This window comes from Stegodyphus dumicola, chromosome 2 (assembly GCF_044657685.1).
Source record: "Stegodyphus dumicola isolate Sdum_Otavi_A_Nest chromosome 2, ASM4465768v1".
NCBI lineage: Eukaryota > Metazoa > Arthropoda > Arachnida > Araneae > Eresidae > Stegodyphus > Stegodyphus dumicola.
This window is the reverse complement of record NC_140769.1, coordinates 207,413,845-207,441,003: the sequence shown is the minus strand read 5'-3', so window position 1 is coordinate 207,441,003 and position 27,159 is coordinate 207,413,845. Positions and strand designations below refer to the sequence as shown.

At 34.5% G+C, this 27,159-nt stretch overlaps 1 protein-coding gene across 1 annotated transcript in view; it reads right to left on the bottom strand.

Annotated features, from left to right (window-relative positions):
- The window catches only part of LOC118198310 (uncharacterized), a 73,461-nt gene that overhangs the window by 21,563 nt on the left and 24,739 nt on the right, over window positions 1-27,159 (bottom strand). The window contains exons 3-7 of the mRNA XM_035369957.2: window positions 24,298-24,507; window positions 22,287-22,403; window positions 21,207-21,516; window positions 17,848-18,195; window positions 15,674-16,061 (exon numbers count right to left, since the gene is read on the bottom strand). Coding sequence (XP_035225848.1) covers window positions 15,674-16,061; window positions 17,848-18,195; window positions 21,207-21,516; window positions 22,287-22,403; window positions 24,298-24,507 — 1,373 coding nt within the window. The remainder of the gene's footprint in view (window positions 1-15,673; window positions 16,062-17,847; window positions 18,196-21,206; window positions 21,517-22,286; window positions 22,404-24,297; window positions 24,508-27,159) is intronic.

The following is a 27,159-nucleotide window of genomic DNA, read 5'->3' as shown; positions in this document are numbered from 1 at the left end:
TGAATTTAGAGGCTGTCCGCAGTCTAGTGTTACCGAAGTTTTAAATGTTTTTGCACAAGAGGCAGGAGCAGATTTTTCCAGATTTTTCATCTTATTGAATTTACAAAGAAAAGAAAAGGCAGAGAGAGAAGTAAGTTTTCGGCTGTAGTCCGGCGGCGCAGGGGCCGACCGCGGTCTTCAAGTCCACTTTCCCGGAAGTTAAGAAATTTGATGGGCACGTTTCTTTACAGCCCTCTAAGCCACGTATGAATAATCGCATGTGAATAATTAAAGAGAGTCAGTGTTCCAGCAGCCGAAAAATGAGACTCTTTCTTTTCATAGAAAAAGATGATTTCTAGCCGCTGAGACTTTTGCTTAAAAATTCGGGGTTTTCGTGGTTTAAGTTGGTGAAGAAATTCCCGGCTCGTTTGAAAGGGTGCATAAAACTACAAAAATGGAATTTATAGCTGCAGGACAGAAACCAAAGAAAGAAACGTTCTGTCTGACGAGTTTGCGAACTTCTTCTCATTTCAGTCTCCGTACTCTTCTGATTTTTTGCACCGTTGCAAGTAGGCTTGCGACATGTGCAATTCCCAATGAAAGAATTCTGGACATCACCAGCTATGATGCAGCTAAAAGAGGAAAGGTCGATCATTTCTATTACCGTATTGCCCTGTTAATCTTGACAACTGAATGATCAGTCCAAACGTATTTGTCACGGACTTTATTTAAGTAGATATGGAATCTGGACTAGGACCTTCAATCTCATTTATGGACCCTTGTGTTCTGAAATCTGTGAGTGATTTATTTACATTTGCTTTTTATTTGATATTTATATAAAGAACGCTCCTGAACTCTCTACTAGAAAGACCTATGATGCTCTCGACTAGAGAGAGCTTCGTTAGCCGACCCCCTCACACTACGAGGACTATAATTCATTTTTAATACCTATTTTAAAGAACTGTGAATGGCAACGACGTAACTGAGTAATGCGCGTGCGTAAAGAGAAGAGACTTCTGGTCGGACGCCTGTCGGAGAGTTGGGAAGCTCCGCCAGCGAGCTGAGGTGTGGGGACGTATTTTGGAATTCCATAATTAATGAAATTTTGATGTACTCGACTTCTGGGATTGTTTATTAATTTACAGTGTATAGTAAATGAGTTAATTTAGAGTGAATAGTGAATTTGGTATGTTAATATTTGAGAACTATATTTTAATATATTATTTCGTAAACTCCTTTCTCTTTTGAATGCGCTTCTTTTTAAAAAAGTTAGCGAAAGTTTTGCCCAGCTGAAAGCGGCCGATTTTTGCTTCCACACGAAGCTACCACTGTTAGTTTTGAATTCAATGGCATAGTTTACGAGTGTTTCAATTCAATGGCATAGTTTTACAATCACCAGTCGTCCAGTGATGACTAGTGTCATCTTCGTTAACGTCTCTGATCGTGTCACCAGCTCGGATATCTACTAAAGTTTTCTAAATGTATTAATTAAATGTTATATCTGTGGTATGTGCTGTGAATAAAAAGTGATGCATCACCAATACCAGTGTTAATTCCCTTACAACTGAAGCATCCACGACGTCACAATATTTAATCATTAATATTTTGGAATTTTAATTTCTAACGCATGAGCAGTCGTTTTACTGTTGGTTGAAAAACTGAAATGTTATTACTTACTTAATTAATAATTGAGGAAGTGAATATTTAACATGTTTAATTGATATAACTTAAATTAAATTAATAGATGAGGGAAAATGTTAATGTTTCATAATAATAAATATCACTGATTTAAGGTGCACAGAATATTATATTAAGTAATTTAATTATTTACTAAATGTCAGAAGATGAAATATTGTAGTATTACAAAAATTTATATGTTCCTCAAATTTAGGTTTAGAAGTCAGTTTCTAATTTGTGAGTGCTTTGCTTACATAAGGTTTGGATCCAGTATCCCAGTTATCTTAATTTATGCTATTCAAGAACATTTAAAAAAATGTATTTAGTGATTTAATATTGCCTGTTTTGTTTAAGTTATTTTATCGGTTTATTTCATGTCACACATGTGATCGTTATGGAAAACATGGTTTCATTCAACAAATCTAGGTATTAAAGTTATAGAGGAGGTGCAGTTGAGAAATTAATTTTATGATCACATGAGCTATGGTATTGGATTAATTATTTTATTTGAACTGGTAAATGAATTTTTACTTGTGTGATTTATCCTTCCCTGGTGTTTTGAGGTGTTCTGTGTTTATATTTAAATGAAAAGTGCTTGTGGCTATCTCTGGAGTTTAAGAGTTGTTATACTGAGATTTACGTGATTTTAGAATTCTCAGAAGTTATAGATTTTTATTGGGAGACAGCATTTGTTTAATTTGATAATGAATGGCGTTTTGTATATTTTATTGAAAATAATCATTTTGATTTACACCAGAACACTCGAGAGGATATTATCTCATTTCTGCGTAAAGATTGTGACAAAAAGGATTTAAGCTTGGAATTAATATCCTTTATTTTACAAAGTTGATGATTGATCTAATTTAGTTCAACTTGAAGTTTTAGTTTTACAATCACCAGTATTTGGATTAAAATATTTTTTGAGTTTACTAAATTTGAGTTTAGCTGTCTGGCACCAGTTGTTCAGTATTTTGAGTTGTTCTCAGTATTTCAACAGTCAGTTTCAAATTAGACATTTGCAACAACTAAACTTTTAAACATGACACTGGATCGTCTTGCATAAAATAATCTTCGAAACTATCATGTGCAATGTATGTACACTGGCTCCCAGTTAAAAACCGCAACAGATTAACAGGGTTGAGGTTTAACTAGACCCTATCTAAAAATATTATTTTGGTTATTGAGGAACGAGGGAAAAGTTACTCTCACAAGGAATCAGTATAAAAAAAGTATCTATGGAAAAATTTAAAAAGAAAATAAAAAAGAGTGTGACATGAGCAGAGATAGCGGATGATGTCATATTATTCGAAATTAGTTTTTATACACAGCCCAATGTCCAATTTAATTGCAAGTAATCCGGAATATACATTTAACGTGCTGTAAAGTACAAAAAATCCTCTAGCCGACGTATCTTACGAGAGTTTGAATTCAATGGCATAGTTTAAGTTCTCTTTAAAATATTGCTCTTTAATAAGATTTATAACCTTCTCGTAGTTTCATTATTTCTACGGAATTTTTTTCTTTAAAAACATACAGCGTATTTATTTACAATTTCTTTTTTAATGTTAATTTAATTTACGCAACCAAACGAACTTATTTTCAGATTAAAGGCTTGCAGAGACAGGTAAATTGCTAAGAGTATTTTCTTGCTAATTAAAATAGGATTATTCCTCTTTCCTGAGTTTTATTGACTGAACTACGATTAATGCGATTGTGAATTAACCACGGGCATCGTTTTCGCTATTATGTTAGTATATCGAAAGTGTGCTCTGTACAGATATAGCGGGTGATTTATAATGAGATATTTTTTGTCTTCGGCAGCTAAAATGCTTACAGATTAGAAACAAAGAAAAGAATATCACGAAATTATAAACGATTGCTGTGAAATATGCAATTTATGAAGGAATTTTCTAAATAAACCCTATGATTTATTAATTAAACATATCGTTGGTGTCTTGCAATTTTCTATTTAACTGAAATACTCGTAGTTTAATCTATGTTTGCCAAAGCAGGTTCATTTTTATGCTAAGTTTACTCAAGATTATAAAAAAATGGGGCATAATTAATTTTATGATTTAATTAGTAAAAAGCAATTTTTTGTGCTGTATTTTTTTCTACTTAAGACTGTACAGCCATTACTTGCAATTAAATCAGGCATCATAAATGACTTGGACATTTATGATGAAAAGGCTATCTAGCAAAGGATGAAAATCATTAATCAGTTTTACTTTGAAATTCAATAAATACTTTTATTTTAACGCAACAAATGTACCCCAACATCTTCAGTATTCGGTGGTATCCAGTATTAGGTACTATTATTTTTAAGATTTTCTGATTGGTTCAATAGTTTAAGGAATAAAGAATGCCTCACTTTAAGGAAATATTTGGCAATTGAATAATATCCTGTTTTTCATATTTTAACTGATCATTGCATTCGCGAGATTGAAAATTATTTTCTATTGCCAAGCCGAATATTCTTCTCTGTGGGGCTCTTTAAAAGGAAACCTGTATGCAATAGTTTAAAGCCAAATTCGATCAGCAATTCAAGAGTCATATCCCGAAATTTTAACAAGAGTTATGGAGAATTCCTTGGCTACAGTACTTTATGTCGAAGCAAACAATAATCGACGTTTGCAGCTATTATTTGACAAATATAATGTAAACACATTTCCATAAATTACATTTAATGTTAAACATTTCGTTATTTATGGCCTATTTTATATTTTAATATTTGCTGTAAACGAAGCTACTTATCATTTGGCTAATTCTGAGAAATTGTTACTATCAATACTATTGGCCTAAATTTCTCTGCTACATGCTTATGTCAGAAACAAAAAGTGTATGAATTTAATAGAAAAATATCCCATATGTAAAATTTGGGCTATACAGAAACGAAATGATAATGATGGGTTTTCATATTTAACGGCTCTGTCTGCAAACTGCGAAATCCTTGTTTTTATTCAAGATAAAAGTAAAAGTGCACAAAAGTTCATATATTTTACAGTGCCAGTAGGTTACAAGAAATAGAGTAATTTTAATCAAAATTTGGTACCGACACTTTGAGTACTTCATAATGTTTGTTTTGCGGGTGTTGTAAAACTCATGTTTCTATATATTTAATCTAAAGTTGAAACTTTACAGCGGTGGATGAAGACACTTCAGGTGTGAGGTTAAGATTTCAAATATAATGATAATATTTTAAACACATATTTGGTATAAAAAACGAACGTTACTTTCCTTCATGAGATAGAAATCAGACTAATACGTAATCATCTGAGTTATATCATAGTACATGAATGCTAGCATTGCTATATTTTCACATAGCGTCTAACTTTAACTACTTATATATTTGTTTCGTTTTTCACTCCCAACAGTACTTTAAGTAAATCTTACTACGTTGTAACGTTGCGCGCCTCCAACTTGCACGCAACCAAGAGGTGACTGTGAAAACTGGATAAAATACAGAGTCTTGTGAAGGGTTTAAGTCCCTTTTTATTCAACGTAAAAATTACAATTGCGTGCTCTTGACGCTCACAGACTGCGCCAACTCGGCGGTCAAATAAAAATAATAACCTGAAAAGAAACTAAATACAAGACTCTAACTACGACGCTCTCTAAAAAAACTAACTCACCGCGTTTTACAATACCGCTGCTAATTCAGCAGACTTGAAGCTCACTTGAACGATTAACACTACTTCCCGCCAAGTACATAGGCCGAAACGCGGGGTTCTTCAATTTCTCGCTAACTACTTCCGCGCTCGTGAAGTAAGAATATCACACACCGAACTCGTTTCCCTTCTATTTAAATCATAATACTTCCGCTGATAATTTGAATCCTTGCGCGTTCTACTCAAATTTACATATTCTGGCATTGGCAGTTCCAGGGGAAAGTAAGGCTTGACAGGAAAGATAGTTTAAACTTAAAATAAATGTTAGTTAAAATAAATATAAACCCTACATTTGCCGCTGCCAGAATTTGGAAAACTTGGAAGCAGGTCCTACAAACGACCTGTTGTAAGTTTATCTAATTCTGAACTAACTGGCGAGAACCTCGTTTACACAAAAAAAAAAAAAAAAAAAAAAATCTTATGTAACAATTATACTAAAATTCTGTTGCTCGTTACAAAGCTTTCTTCTTACAGCAACTTTTCCTGGACTTCATCAATCAATCTTGGTCTTTCCTTCCAGCATCTGGAAGGAATAAGTATCAGTATCTTTCTACATACATTATAATTTACACTTTCTTGACACAATAAATTTTTGTTTTTAAACAATTCGTTTTTCTTAGTTATTGCTTACTTCACATTCATTCAATTTTTCAAGCATTAATTTAACTTTACTCTGGCTCTCCACCGTGTGTGGTGTCAAACGGGAATATTCGTGTTTTAGTTTTACAACACTTCCCCTAACCACCATGATTTGTTAGAATTCAACAACCAAATAGACACACCTTACTCGACATTCTACAACTCAATGAGCTACTTTAATAGTCTTAAAAATTCAAATGTAGGTGGAGAACCCTATAAAACACATTCATTCTAACTTCCCCCTCATTCATCTTTAAACATGCAGGCTTTCGCGCTAAAGCATGACTTTATCTACAATTTACTACTTAAATTTTGACTTCATTGCTTTTAAGCATTCACTTTTAGCATCTACAATTTTATGCTTCTAGACTAAATTCTACTTTTACATAACCTTCAAGTATTTACATACATTTACAAAATTTTATACATATGCTTTTTACAATTTACCATAAAATGAATAAGAGAAAATAAATTTTTACTTTACTCATTCTTCGCCAAGCTGGCGGCACTGAAACTAAAATTCTTATTAATACAAGAATACGAAGTTATTTTTATCTTCGGCCAAATTTTGGCTTTAACATAACAGAATTAGTCTTTCGACCAACAGAAAATGCTTGTTTTTAGCTTTTACACTTAAAGAAAATAATACTTTTGCCTTAGCTAAATAAAGTAAAACAAAACTAAGTCTCAACCGAGACATATTGACTTTCGTCAAAACATAGAACTTCGTACTTATGCATAATATTTCGGAACAAAAGAGAAAAAAAAATTTATAGAAGGTTTTAACTTATCTTTAAGTTTTCGATGCTTGAAACTCCGTCATTCGTTTTTGGCAAAATTGGTCCCAAGTTAGAGGTTTCATGGATGTTAATCTTCTCCTTACTGCCCTCCGAGTATCGTCCACATTACTTTTTCTTTTGCGTCCTCTACATGCTGGCCTCTTGGCGGAGTAATCGTCTGGTTGTTGGCATTTCCGTTTTTCCCTGGGACGGCTGGTCTTGACGTCCTCCGGTCTGGAGTCCTTCTTGAATTTCTTCTGTTCCTCGTATTTTTGTGCCTCCTGTTGCCGTTTCAGTTTCCGGAACGGCGGCCTTGCTGGCACCTGACTCTGTGGCCGTGTGCGCGTTCTCCTTGATGTATAATTTTTCCTGCAATCCTTTGTAGGTGGTGTTTTTCTCTTTACCACGGTTTCTTTACCCGGTTCATCTGTATTTTTGTTTTTCTTAAACGCTGGAGTTTGAAAATTATTTTTTCTTTTTGATACCGACGTCCGGGTTGTAGAAGGGCTAGGTCTCTCTTCAGTTCTCTGTTTCTTGGGTGGTGGAATAGTTGTTGTTGTCTCTGGACCTTCTACTTCGTTTAGACTTGAGTCCTGCAAGAAACTTTTAAGGATTTCAAAATCATTCGGATTATAGTATTTTTTCACCTGGTCGGGACTTGCTTTACAGATTTCCCCTCTCTCGTTCTTAAGATATAATACTACTCCTTTGATTTCCTGAATTACATAGGGGCCTTCAAACTTTGGAGCTAGCTTTGCCGTAAAATTGTCTGGGGCACTTGATAAAGAAAATTTCCGCTTCAATACTTTATCCCCAACTTTAAAATCTGCTTCACGGCGTTTTCTATCATAATATATTTTCTGCCTATTTCTTGCCGTATCCGAGCTTTTAAGCGCCTGATCAATCAGCTTTTGCACATCTTTTTGTTTAAACTCCTGCTCTCTTTGTTGCACAAAGAATAATTTATCTAAAGGCGTAATTAACTTTCTGCCTAAAAATAATTCTGCTGGAGTTTTTCCCGTAGTATCATGATTTGCCGTTCTTAAAGCATAAGCTAATTCATTTATGTAGCCATCCCAGCGCTTGTGATGTGTGCTCACGTAACTGCGAATTATTTTTACTATATTTTTATTAACTCTTTCTGCTATGTTAGCCTGTGGTCTATACGGAACCATTTTGATATGGCGTATGCCAAGTCCATTGCATATGTTTTCAAATATTTGACTAATGAATTGTTTTCCGTTATCGCTAATGACTTTTATCGGTGCACCGTATTTTAAAATGTATCTGTGTAAGAATGCATCTGCGACTGTTTTGGCTGACGCGCGTTTAAGTGGAACAATTTCTGTCCATTTTGAAAAATGATCTACTATTACTAAAATAAAACGATTTTTATTTAACTCGCTCTGGGGGAAGGGACCAAGAAGATCTATGCCTAAAATTTCATTCGGAAATGTAGCGCGAATGCTATTTAAGTACCCGGCCGGGCTGTAATTAATATCATTTATTAACTGACATTGATTGCAGGACCTGACATACGCCGTTACTATTTTGTATAATTGCGGGAAATATACCGCCTCGCGTACCCTTTTTAAAGTCTTTCTGACCCCTAAATGGCCCGCTGTTTTCGCGTCGTGTAATTCCTTCAAAATGCTTAATCGAAGCGAGGCTGGGATGACTGGTTTATACTCAAGATTTTCGTTTGTTGTTTTCGTATAAAATAATAAATTATCTATTATTTCATAGTTTTTTTGCTCTATTTCTTATCGCATCGATATCTGTGTGCTCAAAGCTTTCGGGGTCTTTCAAATATGCATAAATATTTCCAAATTCAGGATCAGCTTTCAGTTCAGTGATAACCGTATCTCTAGAATCTAAAATTTTTGAAGTCAACACAGCGCATTTAAGTTCATTTCCTTCATCGTCCAGTTTTATACGAGAAAGTGCGTCAGCTACATTGTTTTCCTTACCCGGTTTATATTTTATTGTGATATTATATTCTTGGAGTTTTAAAGCCCATCTTATTAACCTGTGCGTTAGGTTTTTCCCCGAGTAAAGTCTACCAACAGCCGCATGATCCGAAAAGACTGTTACTGGCGATTTGCGGAAATAAACTCGAAATTTGTGTACAGCCATTAATACGGCTAATGTTTCTCTTTCTGTAGCTGTATAATTCCTTTGTGTCTGATTCAATGTTTTACTAAAAAATGCCAGAGGATGGTTATTTTGCATAAGAACCGCACCCACCGCATAGTCTGACGCATCTGCTGCAATTTCCAGGTTTTCGTCCCCCTCCGGGAATTTTAAAACAGGGGCATTAATAAGCGCTTCTTTTAATCTTTCAAAAGCTGTGTTAGCTTCCGCTGTCCACGTAAATTTACCCCTTTTTCTTTTGATTATTAAGAGTGGTTCAACAATATTAGCGAAATCTTTTATGAAAGATCGATAGTAAGAACATAACCCAAGGAAAGAAGAAAGTTTCTTGGCGGTGTTGGGCGGTGGGAAATTCTTAATAGCTTTTATTTTTGAATCTTGGGTTTCTATACCCTTTTGCGAAATTTTATAACCGAGATATTTAAGTTCTTTAGTTGCGAACTTGCATTTTGAGGCGTTAATTGTAAGACCGGCCTCTTTTAATAATTTAAAAACTTGTTCTAGATCATTGATGTGTTGTTCCAACGTACTACTCGTTATAATTATATCATCTAGATAAATTAAAGTTGATTTTCCTAGGACAGGCTTTAGAACAATGTCCATAGCTCTCTGGAATGTTGATGGGGCCCCACACAACCCAAAAGGCATGCGTAAAAATGCATAAGTGCCCGATTTTGTTATAAACGCGGTTTTATGTATATCTTCGGGTCTCATAGCTATTTGATAGTAGCCAGACGTTAAGTCCAAAGTAGACATATATCTTGTCGATTTGATCTGTCTAATGATCTCGTCTATAACCGGCAAAAGGTAAACTGGAAATTTGGTAATACTATTTAGTTTTCTGTAATCAATAGCAAACCTCCAAGCCCTTTTATCCGAAGGAGGGAACTCGTTCTTTTTCCTACATAGTACGACTGGACTCGCGTACTCACTATTTATGGGCGTTATTATTTTATTCTTTAACATCTCCTGAATATGTTCTTCGATGATTACGTCTTTTTGTTTGTCATACCGATAAGGTTTAGTCCTACAAGGTTTTTCGGCATTTAATTGAATCTTGTGCGTAACTATTTGGCAGTTTCCTGGTTTTTCTGAAAACAAATGAGAAAAATTACTCACCACTTGCTGTATTGCTTTCCTTTCATGGTCATTCAGATGGCTAAGGTCCACTTGCGGTGTCTCCACAGGTTCCACCACCCTCTGGTCCATCTCCAACACCACGGAACTATCTTGAAAATTTAATTTGGCCCTCGCGGCCCTTAAAAACTCCATACCTAAAATAAGAGAGTTTTGCAGATCTTTCACCACAAAAATTAATACTTTGAGACTTTCCTCTTTTACCTGTAAGTTTAAAGACAATTTCCCGATGCAGTGACATGTTTTTCCTTGCGCCGCTATAATTTCCGTATTTTTGGTTTTAAATAATCGTACCCTATAAAAATTCTTTTTCAAGAAATTTTCACTCATAAAATTTCCTTCTGCTCCTGTATCGATGAGGGCTTCTACTGGTACATCGCCAACCAGGACTTGTATAATTGGTAGCTGTGAGTTTTTTACGATGACCGTATTTAAATGTCTATTTGAGGGTTTTTTTAAAACTTCCGGAGTCTGGACCCTCCCTTTCACAGGCCCCTCTACTCGTTTAAAGCTTTCCTTTCAATCTGTGTCTTCTGGGTACGGGGATGTTTATTTTCAAATTTTCTTTTTGAGCCTTGACCTTCGAGTTTCGATGCGTTAGCTTGATAGCTCTTTCCCCCATAAGAGCGATTTCCATTTCTGGTTTCCTCATTTGAAGATTTCCTTCGGGTACTTTGAGAATACGTTGTCCCTCTCGCTTTTTCCGCTATTCTGCGATTTTGAAACTTCACCGCCAATTCGAAGAGTTCCTGCAATGTGCTTGGGTTTCTAATTTCAAAGTAGTCTTGAACAGCGGGTAACAATCTTGGTAATATTATTTCAATAATCTCCGCATCGGGTTTCTTTCCCTACAGCATATCCGTTAGCTTGATTTTTCGTAGAATAAAGTCCGTCAATTCTGCTATATCCCGTTGATAGAAACTATATAGTTCGGCTTCCAGCCGTGCGCGATCTTTCACTATGGGGAAGGCCTTTACTAACGATTTTTTGAAATTTTCAAATATATATGTCTGGCTTCCAAATTCCCCTAATAAAAATTTGCCTATATTTTTCCACCATAGCGCGGCCTGTCCTCTTAGTGCTGATGTGGCGATGGCAACTTTTTGTCTTTCAGGAACAGGGTAGAGGTGAAAGTCGTTTTCTAGAGCTTCTAGAAATACCGCCACCAAATTTTTTCCGTCGAAATGGACGTTTGGCTTGATTGACGCTCTCAAAGTCTGGACCAGGTATCCAAATCCTTCTAACTGGCTTGTCATTTCTTGGTGTTGTCCAGCGGCTTCCATCCAATTTTCGGCCATTTCAGTTCGATAAGTGTTCGGGCGCCAATGTAACGTTGCGCGCCTCCAACTTGCACGCAACCAAGAGGTGACTGTGAAAACTGGATAAAATACAGAGTCTTGTGAAGGGTTTAAGTCCCTTTTTATTCTACGTAAAAATTACAATTGCGTGCTCTTGACGCTCACAGACTGCGCCAACTCGGCGGTCAAATAAAAATAATAACCTGAAAAGAAACTAAAGACAAGACTCTAACTACAAGGCTCTCTAAAATAACTAACTCACCGCGTTTTACAATACCGCTGCTAATTCAGCAGACTTGAAGCTCACTTGAACGATTAACACTACTTCCCGCCAAGCACATAGGCCGAAACGCGGGGTTCTTCAATTTCTCGCTAACTACCTCCGCGCTCGTGAAGTAAGAATATCACACACCGAACTCGTTTCCCTTCTATTTAAATCATAATACTTCCGCTGATAATTTGAATCCTTGCGCGTTCTACTCAAATTTACATATTCTGGCATTGGCAGTTCCAGGGGAAAGTAAATGTAATTTCAGAGACAATGTAATTTCAGAGAGGGAGTATTAATAATTCAGACGATGGGACTGCAGTATTCTGCACCTGTATAGCTGATTAGTTTCGTTGAATTTCTGTCTTTTGATATTAGTTAGAAACAGAAACCTTACCTAAATTTGGAGCCGGATTATTAGCGCGTAGTCTACTGTTTCATTTATACATATTAAAGTTATTATTGATGCATTCTCAGCTGCAAAAAGTTAAGTCAATCTTACAATTTGTAAACTTCCGTATGTAATTAACATATAGCTGAAATGAACTTTTGATTGCTTTTGCTATAGTTATTCCTTTAATGTTCCTAGATAGTTGTGTAGATTAAATTAAATTAGATTAACAATTAAAAATGTACAAACTAAAATTTATAAGAGAACGTGCGAGCAGTGCTATAGAACAACAGAGACAGATATTCTAAAGGGACATTTTTCTACTCTCACTAGCCCATTTGAAGTGAATAACTCATAGTTAACTGGTCCAATCTATATAATTCACTCAAAATATTAATTAAACCTGTTTTTCAGAAATAGAGCAGTGGCAAATGTAAGGATGGCATATTTGTATCCTTACATCCTATGAATTTTCAAGATGATTCTAGATTGTTCAATTCACATTTTTTGTCACTCATTTCATTTCTCAATTTCGTTCACACATTTCATTACTGAGACTTTCAAAACCTAGATTAAACAACGAGATAAACATTTTAGATTCAGATTTGAAGGAATGATATGAAGATATGAAGCTTCATTATTTTACCAATAGAAATATTTATTTCAAAAATAGCAATTTCCATTTACCTAGATCTCCAATACCAGCTCATATCAGTATCCGTAACCAGCAATATCGATATCATTTGCCGGAAAGAGAATAAAAATGTTTAGAGCTAATCTGTGTGTGCTGTATTATAGGTTAAGTAAAAACCTTGCGCATTCTTTAAAGGTGCAATAAATGCAATTGAATTTTATTAATTTGGGTGCTGAGACCTGATTATTTATATATAACCAAATGAAGACTTGATAGCCTATGTAGTAGTCATAATTAGATTATTCATACATTTATTCAAACTCAATTTAAGCTCTGATATGCGTAATCAGACCCGCTTTGAAGTCATTTCCAATTGCAAAGTGGAAAAATTTTCTTGAATATTTATTACATACAGAAAGATAATAAAGTTCATTTAACAGCGTGATTCTTTAAGTAGTTTGTTAAATGTATTTATGAAGTAGAAAATAGAAGAAAGAAACTATATCTTAAGGAAGAGCTTTTTTGTATTCTGAAAGCCTCTGCAAACTCTGCAAGCCTTTGCAAAAAAGCTTTTCTTTTTTCGGTTCCGAGAGAAGGTTCGAAAATTCGTGATTGATTTTACTATTTGCATGTTGGTACACACAAGGAAAGATCACAAAATGAAAAAGAAAACGCATAGCGAATTCAAGGCTGAAAGAATGTTGGAAAATTTTTCACGAATATTTCTCCAATATTTTAAAGCAGCATTTCTCCCCTCTTTCCGACCCTCGTACTGGGAATGACACTCGTGTAAGATCTACAGAAATAAAAGAAAAAAAAATCCAACTTTAAAATTGGCCTTCTTCAATCCCAAGCTGAAACAACAACACATGGAGATTATTATTTCCTCTTCCGAATATTTCGATCCATGCTATTTTACCTTTCTTTTCACTTGGAATGAACCCTCCTTATATGCCTTCTCTAAAAATAACGACGACCAATAGCAGAGCAGAGCAAATGTTTCTGTAGTTACACGATTTCGCTTCTGGGACTCTTTTTATTTATTTATATCTAATGCCTTCTTTCTCTACCAGTAACGAAGTAAACACACAAGCACGCACAAAACAGCTCAACCCGAGCATTTGTCATGGTCTGTTTGCACGTGCCTTTGGCTGGAACCAATGGGATTTTTTTGTTCGTTTATTGTCAAATTTTTCTTACTTACGGACACTCTCCAGCTGCTTTCCACTCCGCTTAGTAATTAGTTAGAAAAGTTTTCACGGTTACAGTCGCAGTTAAAAGTTAGAAAGTGAACTTTTGAGAAACGTGTATAATAAAATCTGTTAGTCCGGTACCGAAAATTGTTTTTTAATTGAATTCAACTAAGCGTGCTTTGTAGCTAAATAATGTTACGGTGACAACCGTAAGGTAAGAGTTTGACTGGTCTGTCTTCAGAAAAGATATTAAAGCACATTTTTGGACGTCTGCCATCTGAAGTTGTATCAGAGATTTATTCAACAACAAAAAACTCGGAAAGTTTGATTTCAAATTTTGTAAGTAAATAACAGCTTGATAATCTGGTTAAATATAGAGGGTTTTTTTCACATATTGTGCATTATGAACAGATTAGTATGGACATATTTCACATATTGTGCATTATTAATAGATTAGAAGACCCTTGTTGGGAGAAATAAGAAGAGCTCTGTGAATTTTTTTAATATTTACAATTATGTAAACTGCTTGAAACTTCGAGCTCAAATACACATTTTACTTTATATATATCGCAATGTATTTTTGAGTTACATTTTCATAAAAGCAAAAAATCTGAAACATAAAAATATCTATCTGTGATTTTCTATGCATCATTTCTTTTTTATCTAGTGGCATTATAGAGTCAGTAGTCTGAAACAATGCCTCTGTTACAGGCTACGTTCTGTCGTTAGGGGCGTGTAATGCATTGTGCTGTTCTGTTTCGTCAAAATTACTATTTATGGTTGATTACATACACGGCTAGCCATTTAAATTGCTACACCATGAAAAGAAGAATCGTACTGATTTACAAATAACCATGTAATGGAAGGGAGAAATGTTTAAAACTTCAGGTAAATATATTATACAAAACGTGCAGAAATTATTACCCAGAGGATCTGCCTCTTACAATAATAGAAGCCATTATACACCGGGGTCGAACAGATTTTTGGTGGCAGTTTTTAGTATTCCAGTCAATATAGCTTGATTTGTATGCCAAAATTCTTCTTCATACTGGTTGATCGGGGCTGTCGTGCCATCTCTTTTGCATCACTTATCAGATATTTTCAGTAGTAGAGAGATCTGGAAAGAGCCTCGTTTATAGTAGTGAGTCGAACACCTTGTGTTGAAGAAATGTAAGGCAACATGGACATTATTACGATGCTGAGTGTTGAAGTTCCGACAATTGGGCATAGCCAAGAACATTAAAACTTCAGTAATGTAATGATAAATGGCAAAACCCATCAGATATACAGGCTAGAAGTGAATAGGATGCAGATCGTGGGGCATTCTGTACCAGCGGTCCAGATGAACCTGTGAGACTATGAAGAATGCAAGATAATAGGTTAACAGAAAAAAATGACATATTGTCACTGACATATGTATGTGCTTTATTGAACGCGGCGTTGTAGGTAAATTTCAGCTTTTCCTTCTAAGAAAATTTCGGGTTTGCTGTGTACGTCCTTCATTGTATAGAAATTTTACAGGCCGACAGTATGAATAACATATTATAAACAATCTTAGCACAATCGGCAGCTGGCTGTAAGAAACTAGCACTACGCATCTGCGTTTGTATATAAATATGATAATGTAATAAACTATAATGTAGCATAAAATTCTAAAATAACTAGTTATTAGTTTAAGCAAAGAAACTAGAACTAAAAAGAATTAATAACTATAAGCAATCCATTACTTTTAATTTCCAGATTAAAGTATTTTCATGAGAAAAGAAAATGTGACTTTTTATTTTCAAAATCAAAAGGGATAGGTTTATATTTATGAAACCTAATTAAAAATTTTGTACTCCGAAGCCACTACTTACTTTAACTGGTGCTCCAGATCTTGGAACTGCATAGTTGAGGTATGGATTATTTGCAGCTTTCCCGCAAGTGCAAGGTAGCAGGATTGGGACACTCACCAATGGCATTTGCTTTTTAGGTGATGTGGAGGGGGATGCATTACTACTTCCGCTGCTACTTACTGATGGCATGTCCACATCTACACTCGTCCGACCCCAGCAGGAGCACAGAAGACATCCACCAAACAGCAACAATTCATGGGACGCTGGATCGGATGTCTTCTGTTGCTTCCAACACGTGCAAGGTCCACCTTCTCTGATAGGACCCAACCTATCTTTGTCTTCGGTAAGGCTGAGGCGGTTGTAAGGAAACGTAGAGGATGGGGTATTTTGGTGATGAACGTTCTTGGGCCTGAAAATAAAGGTATCCAGATTTTAGTACTATCGAATAAAACTAAATTACCGAATTTCAAATTACATCTGAATTACTGTATTTCTCCTTGTATGAGAAGCTCCCACATGCGAGACGCAATTTGATTTTGGGGCCCGAAAATAAAAAAAAAGTAAAGAATTATTTAGTTGACAAACTAGTTTTTACCAGCTTGCTGGATTACAAATTAACAGGAAAAGCTATCACCTAAAGTTATTCAAATCAACGTTGATTCAGTATACAGCACATTATTGCTGTCAGAACTCCTACTCATTAGCAGCCTATAAAGTATACAATAGCCTAAGGTCAGGTTCCCCAAATGTATTGTAATATTTCATCTTTATTATAGAAGTTCTTGTCTTAAAAGTATTCTTTTGTGGTTCTTTACCTTTAGCTTAAAGGTGACTTAGTATACATTCAGGGTGGAAGCTTTGTTAAAAACTAGAAAAGATATCATTTTGAACCTTCCTACCTCTTTGTTCGTTAATGAATTGGGGGAAAGAATGAATTTAAAGTGGAATTTTAGACTTTTCGGGTTTTCAAAGGAAAGGTGAGCAGCATTCTGTGGGTTAACATGCACGCCATCGTTGACAATCTTTTTCTATAAGACGCACCCAATTTTTAGACACGAAATCGTTAAAGAAAACGTGCGTCATATACACCGAAAAATACGGTACGTATTCAAATTATATTTCAAACTTACATTATTTACGGTTGTTTTGTTCAGCACACTAGTTAACAGAGGCGGCTGTCATATCACTGGCCCTAGTTCAAATCCCGAAGAATATTTACTACAAATATCCTGGATATTTGTATATAGTGTTTGCGACATACGGACACTTTTGAACTTCAGAGCAGAAATTTCGCTGAGGCACTGGTAATAGAGGAATAAGGGTATTATACCTTAGTTTCCGTTTCTCAAGTTGACTTGAACTAACGAAAAAACATCGAATTTTATCGCAAAATAAAAAGGTGCTCGCGTGACTCAGAGAAACTTACAAGTTGAGTCTTACAAGTCGGTAATGAAACTTTTGATATGGAAAGCAGCTCAAAAATCAAGTGAATACACCTTGTCAAATAAAACAAGACCGAAAAATACCTCTTCAAAATTGCTGAAAAGGGGTAAATGATGTCTTTTAGTTTGATTTTCATAATGCAATGCATCACGAATTTCCTCTATTGTGCGAAACGAGTCAGAATAAAAATATCATTTGAGCGTTTTGAGGCATTCGCAGGAAGTAACTCATTGTTATGAAAGGACCCCTGTACTATTTTACACCACAATGATACATTTATTCACAGTGTTTGTGTTGTTAGAGCAGTTTTGCCAAAATTTCAACAAATACGGCTCCCTAAGTTGCATATTCACTAGATACAGCACTGGATTATTTTCTCTTTGAGACCTATGATTGGTAGTCATTGCGTTGAGTGTATTGGTGAAATTAAATAAAATTTTATATTAGCCTTTTTCAGTTTCGTGGAAATGATTATAAAACATACTTCGAGAATTTGAAAACTTTGCATATGTACATTACATTCAGTGAGAATTGCTTTGTAGGGATTTAATAAATATTGACTATTAACTGTCGTTTTCGATGCATTTTGATCATAGTAATGTAGGCGGAAAATAAAAAGGAAGCTATTTATATAGATAGATCTGTATAAGTATTGAGAATGATTTCAGAAAACTCATAATTTATGAAAACAAAGCACATGGATTAAAAAAAAAATCATATTTCATAAAGGAAAAATGTCTTAAAATCCCTACCTGTCATAGAATGCTTCAAGACAGTTTTTAGGCACTGAATACTCAGACATGCTACTGCTACTGCTAGAACTTGCGTTGCTGCCTGTGCTGGTGCCACTACTTTGACTGCTTTGTGAGCATAAAGAAGATCTGTCGTGGGGTGACACTTTAGTTCTGTTTCTGGAACACGTCCTGGTTTGAACGTTGGGTGCTGTACCATCCTTTGAGGGTGACACAATTCCAAGATCCATTGTCCATTGTGGGGTAAATCCTGTGTTCTCCTCTCCAGTTGCAGGGACTGTGTTCTCTTTATCGTTAGTATTCCTTCGACAGTAATGTACACCACATCCTTGACAGTGACCAACAGCCCTGGAAAAAAAGACGATCTTTTTTTTTTCGAGACTGATTGACAGACTGAACTACTCTCAATTTGTTTCGAAACTCACTGACCCCAAAATTTATGAAAATTAAGAAATGATTTTCGTAATAAGTAAGTAATAGAAAGACGGGGCAGATCTGTTCTTATATAGAAGAACGCAAATATGACTACTGCATATTTTCAAATATAAGGTAATACGCATATGAAAACAGAAGTAAAATTTTGCTGCAGTAATTCAACCAATATTGAAAACAAGCGTATAAACTGAATTTAGAACAACCAAGAAGACTGTAAATTGAGCTCTATATATCATTAAATACGCGAATAATTAATCGTGTAACTTAACTATACCTACCAAAAGAGCTGAAGATTAGCATTAATTAACCTTCAGCTTCTATTAGAAATAAGACCGGGTCTATGGAAGGTAGGCGCACTTTGGTGCCGATAAACTTCTAAAGTTTGAGCAAGTACATTATTTGGCGCTTTGTACAAAAGCGTGTGACCAATTTTACTTTGGTTTCGAGTTGTGCTAACTTTTCTCAATCAATTGCAATATTTTCTTCTTGTCAGTTGCAGCAGAATGATGTTCGGGCAAATGTGACTGTACATTCTTCTAATTTTAACGCATTTTTTAACGTATTACTAACGTTACCAAAGTATAGAGGGTATAATTTGCTTTTGTTGAGCAATGCGGAATTGAAGATCATATTACCTGCAAGGCGAACGACAATGGAATACACTAAAATTCTTAAATGGAAGACACTAAAATTCACGCAGATTTTACCATTGACAGAAAGCGACTTCCAGAATTTCCTAGAAAATTCCGAGTCTGTCTTCAGTATTAAAATTTTTGATTAGAGTATATTGGGATTAAGTAAGAATATTTTTTCAATTATTAAACCTATAATATAATTTTCGGATCGAACAATTTGAGAACTATATAAGATGACTTACGAACGCGCAAATGGTAAAAAAGTCTCAGCTTATGTGCGGCATTACACAGTACTTTTTTATTATTACTAATGATGTGGAGTATGTGATAAAAAAGTATAAGAATTGAACTAAGAAAATCATCTTACTGTTATTTACTTCTATAGTTCTCCTTCTCAAGCTTATTATATTTATTAAGCTTCAAACGGGTTTTTGAACAACCATGTTGAACCTGTGCCGAGGGAGAGACTATCAATTATAGGCGTATCGATCTTGTACCTAATTCCTAAGCTTTCAGCCAGAACTGGAACTTTTATGTCATGGCAAACTGTATGTAGGATGATTCTAAATTATTTTTACAAATTAAGAGTGGTGATAGTACTCATCCAGATGAGCAATAATTACCATAGAACACAGAGTCGCATTCCACTCTGAGAGGCAGAAGAGAGAAATATTAGAATTCCAACTTGAACTTACAACAGTGTTGGGAAAGCGAATGAACGAGACCAAAAGTTGCGCAATCAGTTTAGTGAAAATCTCACAAAGTTTACCTCAGAAATAGAATAAAGAGTACTGAAATAGCGAATCAGAAGAGCGTCATGATTCATTAGGACAATGCACTGCCTCATGCATCTTTACTAACTCGACAAAAGTAGTTGGAGCTCGGTTGGGATGTTCTATCCCATGCACCATATTCACCTGTTCTCGCGCTCTCTGATTTCCACTTATTTAGATCATTACAAAATTCTCTTAATGGATAAACTTCAACTCTTTGGTCGACATAAAAATCATGTAGAAAAGTCTTTCGCTGAAAAGGATGAGAGATTCTGGAAGGACGGAATTTTTAAGTTGCCTGAAAGATGGGGAAAGGTTGTAGAACAGAATCACACTTATCTAATTTAATAAATATTTTAATCTCCTGCGTCTGAAGTTTCCTTTAAAAGCGGCACGAACTTTCCGGATAACGCAATACATATATCGTATTTCCAAAGGTATCATCGAAAAGATTCAAATTCAATCATATACTAAATCAAGCCTTAAGCAATCACAACAAATATCTCAAATACTTTGAGTGTTTCTCCTCAGTTCGGTGGAACGGTGTTTGGACGCACCAGAGTACCTAGGCACCATGCCTTAAGCCTTCTAAAACAAGTTAAAAGTTTATAAATTGTGCACAATCTAAAGTAATACATATAATTTATACATATATAACCATTAGCATTGAAAGAATAAGTACGACATGCAAAATGTAATGCAAGAAACAGAACATATTTGGTACAGGATGAGCAAAGGTGCATTAAGTTTCAGTATTAAAACTTGAATTAAAATGGCCATAGAGCTCTTTTCGTTGTTAATACCTTTAAAACCATAAATATATATATTCTAAGTTCAGTACTATTGAGATTTCTTAATTCTTGGCAGGTGGCAATTCTTGGCAGGTGGTAGTAGAACGTTTTGAGCCGAACCAACCTTCAGCTCTTCGTGATCTGCCTCAAAACGCAGTTCTGTGCAGTTTTTAATTACTTTCTATTAGATATTGCAAGAGTAAGCTTAGCCTGGAAAGGCGTAGCACAACATGGGACGCAAAATGGATTTATAAACAAGTGACTTGTAATCGTTTGCCCAAGCAACTACTCAGTTACATATGGGGTGCTACTGAGGTGAATGCTCATACTCATTTGAAAACTTGCAACCATTTAGAAACTCAAGAGGATTCACTTTTCTTCGAAATTTCAATTCTGTGAAAATCGACCAACTATTAATTGATTCAATGTTCAAGCAATCATTAAAAGAATGGCTCATGTAGAAGTTAACATCTTAGAGCTATTTGTTCTCTAATTCTAGCGCGTTCATGGTCACGTTGAAACGCGAGTATTTGTGAGTCAAGGCCGGTATTATAATCCCTGTAGTTTCTTTGAGAGGCAGCGGAGGATAAATATGGTATGCTGTTGTTGTTAAGGTGAAGCGTTGTATAGTGATTTGAATTTAAGTTTCATATTTCGCATTACGTAATCAACCACATTTAAAAAGAAGAAGAAAAAAAAAAAAAAGGGTAAAGTGAAATATTTACCATAGCATTTGTCCGTCGGATGCCCTTCCATGTCCACCCACAGTTGACCTCGCAATGGTTCTGGTACCTTCGTCTGTCACTCCTTCACCCCTAGTAGCGACTCCGCAGGGAACAATGCACGATGGCCACCTGTAGTGAAAGTGACAAGGGCGAACGCCTTTGCCCATATCGCTGCCATCCGATCCGGAACTCAACAAGGGTTTCGTAGAAGATTCAGAACTGCACGTTTCCGAGTTCAGTTTTTCATTATCTGCTAATGCAGTGCCGCAACTTGTTCTGTTACCGAGAGTTCTGTTACCATCCACACCACCTTAAATGAAAAACATCTTTCAATACTTTTTGTCAATGTTTTAGTTAAAACACCTTTGTGCAAAGATGCTTTACCATACAAATATCGTGCACTTCTGCATTTTTTCCTCTCGCACATTAAACATGAAATAATTTATTACTGCATATACCAGATTTAACAAGAAAATAAAGCGAAAGAAGAATATTATTTAGCATGTATCTACCCAATTTGTTTTCTTAATATACAACTAGACAGTTCATATCAGCAAGTTGAACAGATACAAACCAAATTATAAAACTATTCTTGTCAGTAAAGATTTTATCACTGTAAAATTAATTTTGATTTATGTTTAACTTACCTTGTTTGGCAACTATCTTGAAGTTAATGCTAGTTTTCGTACATTTAAATGAAGGTATTGAAACTTAATGCATTTTTCTCAACCGGGCGAAATTATTTTGAGAACCAAGAGATGAGTACCACATGTCTTTTCACTGATTAATTATCTTATCTGTGGCATTTACGTTTTTAAATATAATCCAAAACTGTATGGAACATTCCCCGTGGTGTCTTTTTAAAATAAGTAGGGATATTCAAAGAGTTATATACTATATATATATATATATATATATATATAATTGAGGTTTTTAATGTTGAGGTGAAGTGACACCTCTTAAAAACATTATAAACATAATTTCGAAATTTCGATTAAATGCGAATTTTTTTTTCACTTAAATGCTAAATGTTTCAGATAATTTCAAAGTGGTTTTACAACAGGTGTAAACTGTACTTACTTGTATTTTTACGAACAGAAACTTTTCTTTTACCCGGTAATCTGCCTCTTGATGCCATATCAAAAGCCTGAACAAGATCTTTAGCTTGATTTGTCAAAAGTACGTGTAACCCTTCTCCTGAAAAGCAATGCAATGTTAGATGTTTGAGAAATAAAGAACCCATTGTAAGTTTCCAATTACCTTCTTAAACTGAGAAATGAGAGGTTTACAAATTAAAAGGGAGTTTTAAAATTTAATTCGTAAATATAAAAGAAATTAATGAAACCAGTTTTAAAGTACACATATTTAAATAAAATTAAACAGAAATTAAATAGCACTCGTGTAAATAAAGCATGCAGATATTCGTATGTTTAAAATGAAGCATATAGATATGTACTGTTTTTGTAAATGACACAGATATCAATGAAGAGGAACATATCCATAAATAATATCTGATGTAGGGATTTTTCGATAAGTGATAACGTAAGATACATTATGTTTCGGATAAGTGATATAAATTTTTGTACTTTTCTACAGATTAAAATTAGAAAAAGTTAAATTGCCATTAGAAAAAAGCAGTTTTGTGATATGCTTTTCAACTACTTTTATTAAACAGAATAACTTATCAACGAAACGTTTTCAGTTTTTTCTATTTTTATATATTGAATGAAAGTATGCTTTTTAATCCGTAAGAGAAGTATTTAAACATAAGTATAGAAGTAAAGCGTTTTGTGTTTTAATTTTTTTTAGAATAAATATAAACGTTTACTAAATGTAATTATTGAGACAGGGGGATCGTATAAAAAGTTATATTTCATTATTTTTACATAATTCATTTTTAAAATTTAAAAATGTCAGCACATCTATATATGCATAATTGAAAGCACTTCTGAGCAAACTACGAATATTAAGAAAATGAAAGCATTATATAATATTCTATGTACACTGAAAAAAAAGAGGGGCACTTCGATATCTCCCGTTCTACGGAGGGCGATTGACGAAATTCAACTTTTGTTTTTCATGTCTTGGGATATGTATTAGATTTATATATAGCATTACTGCCAAGTTTTGTAAAAGTCGCACAAGTAGTTTTTAAGAAATTAGCTCTCAAAATGTTAGCTCCTCAATGTTAATCGAATTTGGTATGTATTTATTAATATCTCTTTTTTACAACACTTACTTGATTCCTTCTTTCATAGTTCGAAATTTAGGTTCATTCCAAATAAAATTTGCCCCTTTTTTATTTATTTTATAAATTTGTATTTTTAAATAATTTTTATAAATTTTTCGAAAAATATTATAAATTATAACTTATAAAACTTTTGCCATCATCTTAAAGCTGATGTATTTCTAAGCATACCTGCAAAAAATCAGAGTTTTTCTATTCAAAATTTTCTAAGATAGTATACGTAATTTTACATTTTGGCGCATTTTGAAATTTGGTGTATTTATTATAAGCGATAATAACGTACTGTTTCTCTTTTTTTCCGCTCGTGAACAATGAAAAAAAGGAAAGCAAAGTAGGTTGCTATAAATTAAGAAGTTCGCCAAGCGAATTATTCTTGGCTCAAATTGAAAAAAATACGCCAGGATATAATAGTTTTAAATTTCTCACCAAAAATTAAAAAATATAATATTTAGGCCTAATTTGAGTCGTTGAACCGAAGTGCGGAAAAAATGTTGGTATGTTATTTCAGAAAAGTCTGATTTTGTGTCAAAATACCTACGCTAGAGCAATACTATATATAAATCTAATATATATCCTAAGTTGCGCTTTCGAGACATGGAAAATGCAGTTTGAATTTCGTAAATCGGCATAGTAGAACGGGAGACATAGAACTGTCCCATTTCTTTTGCACAGTGTACATAGTTATAAGTGCAATATATAAATAGAGACTAACATTTATTAAAATTACGAAAACTTTAAATTACGTTTATTAAAATATTAAAATTACGTTTTCTATGCAGTGATTATCATTAATTTTAATGCATTCATTATAAATTATTCCGGGTTGAAGAAGCAACATTTTACCTTTGCCACACCTAGATCCCCCTTCAAAGCAAAACTTTCCATCTACAACTCCAAACCGTCGCAGTTCCCTCAAAGGCCAGATCCCTAGAAGTTTAGGAGGTACACCAGCCGTAAGGCAGAACATGTAGTCTAAGAGGTGCAACCGTGCAGGTCCACTGGCAAGTTTACTCTTGGTTGGGACGTGAGCGATTTGTACCAGGAATTGGTGTTCTACAAACAGAAAAATCAGAAATTGTCAATATTAAATTACACTATTATTATGGTCACGAACATAATTTATTAAAAGAGCCAATAGTTATATTAATATTAATATAATTACGTATGGTAGCCATAGCTTCCAGCAAAGACTTTAACGTTTTTGCTGGTAACCATAGCTTCCAGCCATCTAAGCCATAACCTAAGATATAGAATAGCTTAAACATTTTTGAAATTAACATTTAACCATTAGCTGTATAAATGGTGAAGACTCGCACCTTTACAGGAAGAATCATACCAAGTGATGCCAATCGATCCTTCACACATATTAGTCCAAATCTGTATATATAGGTGTCATGTTAATGAGAAAAAAACTTAGAAGGCTAAGGGAAGGCATCCAGTGGAACAATAACTGTCATAGAGCAATCTCAAATTACGTTTAGTCAGTAAAAATCGCAAGAAGACTAGGCAAGGGCTGATGACAAGCCCCCCCCCACCAGGGATCAAAACAAAGGTCTAGTATTAAGTGAAGAATAGGTCTAGTATTATTTCACAGCATGTTTACAAGCAGACTATGATGGAGCTTGTAGTGCCAGAAAAAGGATTACGACAAATTAGATTTTGCTGTTCAAAATGGCAGCAGCGGACATCATTACACTAGTCATCAATTGATTTTAGCGAAGACATTGTGGCGTACACGTCGATTTCTTGGACATTTTTCTTGGTATATGCGCTGTGCCAGATGTCCACTGCCATTTGATCAGAAGTAAATCAAATGCATATCAGCATATGCTTAGTTCGTGCAGTCAACCATGTCGTTCCCGAATGAAACCGACCATTGTTTACGTGAATAACCACTGTTTACCATTGTTATTTGGACCATTGTTCATATGAATTGTTCTGTATGATAACCACCAGTGCTGCCTTTCACCGCCAATAGCGCGTAATCCTGCCTTAGCGTATGCGTTTCGTTATGTTTGTTACGTCAGATTACGTTTATTTTCGTGATTTTCACCTTCTAAACTTGGATTCCGATAGCATTCTCCATCGTAATTATTGTTCCTCTTGATGCCTACTATCACCCTTTGAATTTGTAGTCATGCTAACAGAACGTTCTATAAATTCATTTATTTGATTTCAAGGTGTCGAAACTTACAAACTATCAGTCGAATGAAATGTTTTAGAAAACGTAATTACAAATTAGCATTTGCAGTGATATCCTCCGTGGCACCATAGCACACTCTTTCATTATATAATACTGTCCGTGCCATGACAAAAAAACATGTGAATGCTTTTTTTAGATTCATTACCATATAAAAATCTTTAATCGTTACCATTTTGATTTTGTATTGCGTTTAAATAAACAATTTAACGCAGCGCAAGAGCAATACATATGTAAAACTTCTATTCGTTTTCAGTGAATGCCTACAAAATAAGCGCAAACGGCATCTGCTGTACTCTTATTACAAGGGTTAAGGGTGCTGAGGAAACTAAAACTTGAAAAATAAGTAAAGAGCAAAAAAAAAAAAAAAAAAAAAAAAAAAAAAAAAAAAAAGGGGAGGGTTGGAAAGTACAAAATTAAGACATTTTATATTTGGTTTGTCTTCAGAACTTATGGACAAATTTTGATGGTACCTGGTGTGAACATAGATTGATATAATACAAAAATATCTATGATACAGCAGTCGTGGTATACACTCATAGTCATGCGTAATGCCCATTGACAAAGGAAGGTCTAAAATAGCGGTAAGATCAAAAAATAGAAGCTAATGCGGGGAATGCTCCCCTCTAATAGTCATACAGCTCTCACATCCTGACTTCATATTGGAAATGAGGCAGTTTAAGGCTGGACTCTGGCTCCTAGCTCAGGAGTGGGACTGAGGGCATGTTCGATAAATGTTGGTCTGGAGATCTGGATGGCCAATCCAATTGATTAATATTTTCACTTTTTAGAAAACATCTATCATGTTAGCCCTATGCAGACGGGCGTAGTCATCTACAAAAACGAACTGAAGCACTCACGATAATGCATGTATCTTCATTCTCCTTACATAGAAATAAGTTGCAAAATATTTTCACATAGTAAACAATTCGTAAAACTAAACAAGACAGGACTATTCTATCAGTTTATGACTCTCGATCTTCATTGAAAACTCACTATCAAATTATTGGACTGAAAACATTTTCTGCCTTGCTTATCTATAGTATCTTATATAGGTTGGCAGGAGGTAAGAAACTACTCAGATTTCAATTTGTTCGCGCTGTTTATTCACACGTTTGTATCCTTTCCAAAGGTGTGTGTATGAGCAAAATATATAAAAAAATTACTGGTTTTCATTTCTTAAGTTATTGAAGTAAAAAAGTATAGCAGTATTTACAGACCACTATTTCGTTTTTTTTTAGATAAACTTTACTTATATTATAGAAATTAGTTAGTATTTATAAACAGAAGCAAATTTATCTTTCATTTTACAGCTGGGAAAAAAATAAGTATTATAGAAAGATTGATGTCTATAGAAAATTAATTCCCGAATACAGAGCAACCGGAATTATTTATTTACTCTTAAAACATATCGTATAAATTATAAAATGCAAAATTTTTATTAATTTATTGAAACGTTTTTTTAGAACAATGATCTAAAAAAAGTTTCAATAAATTAGAATATT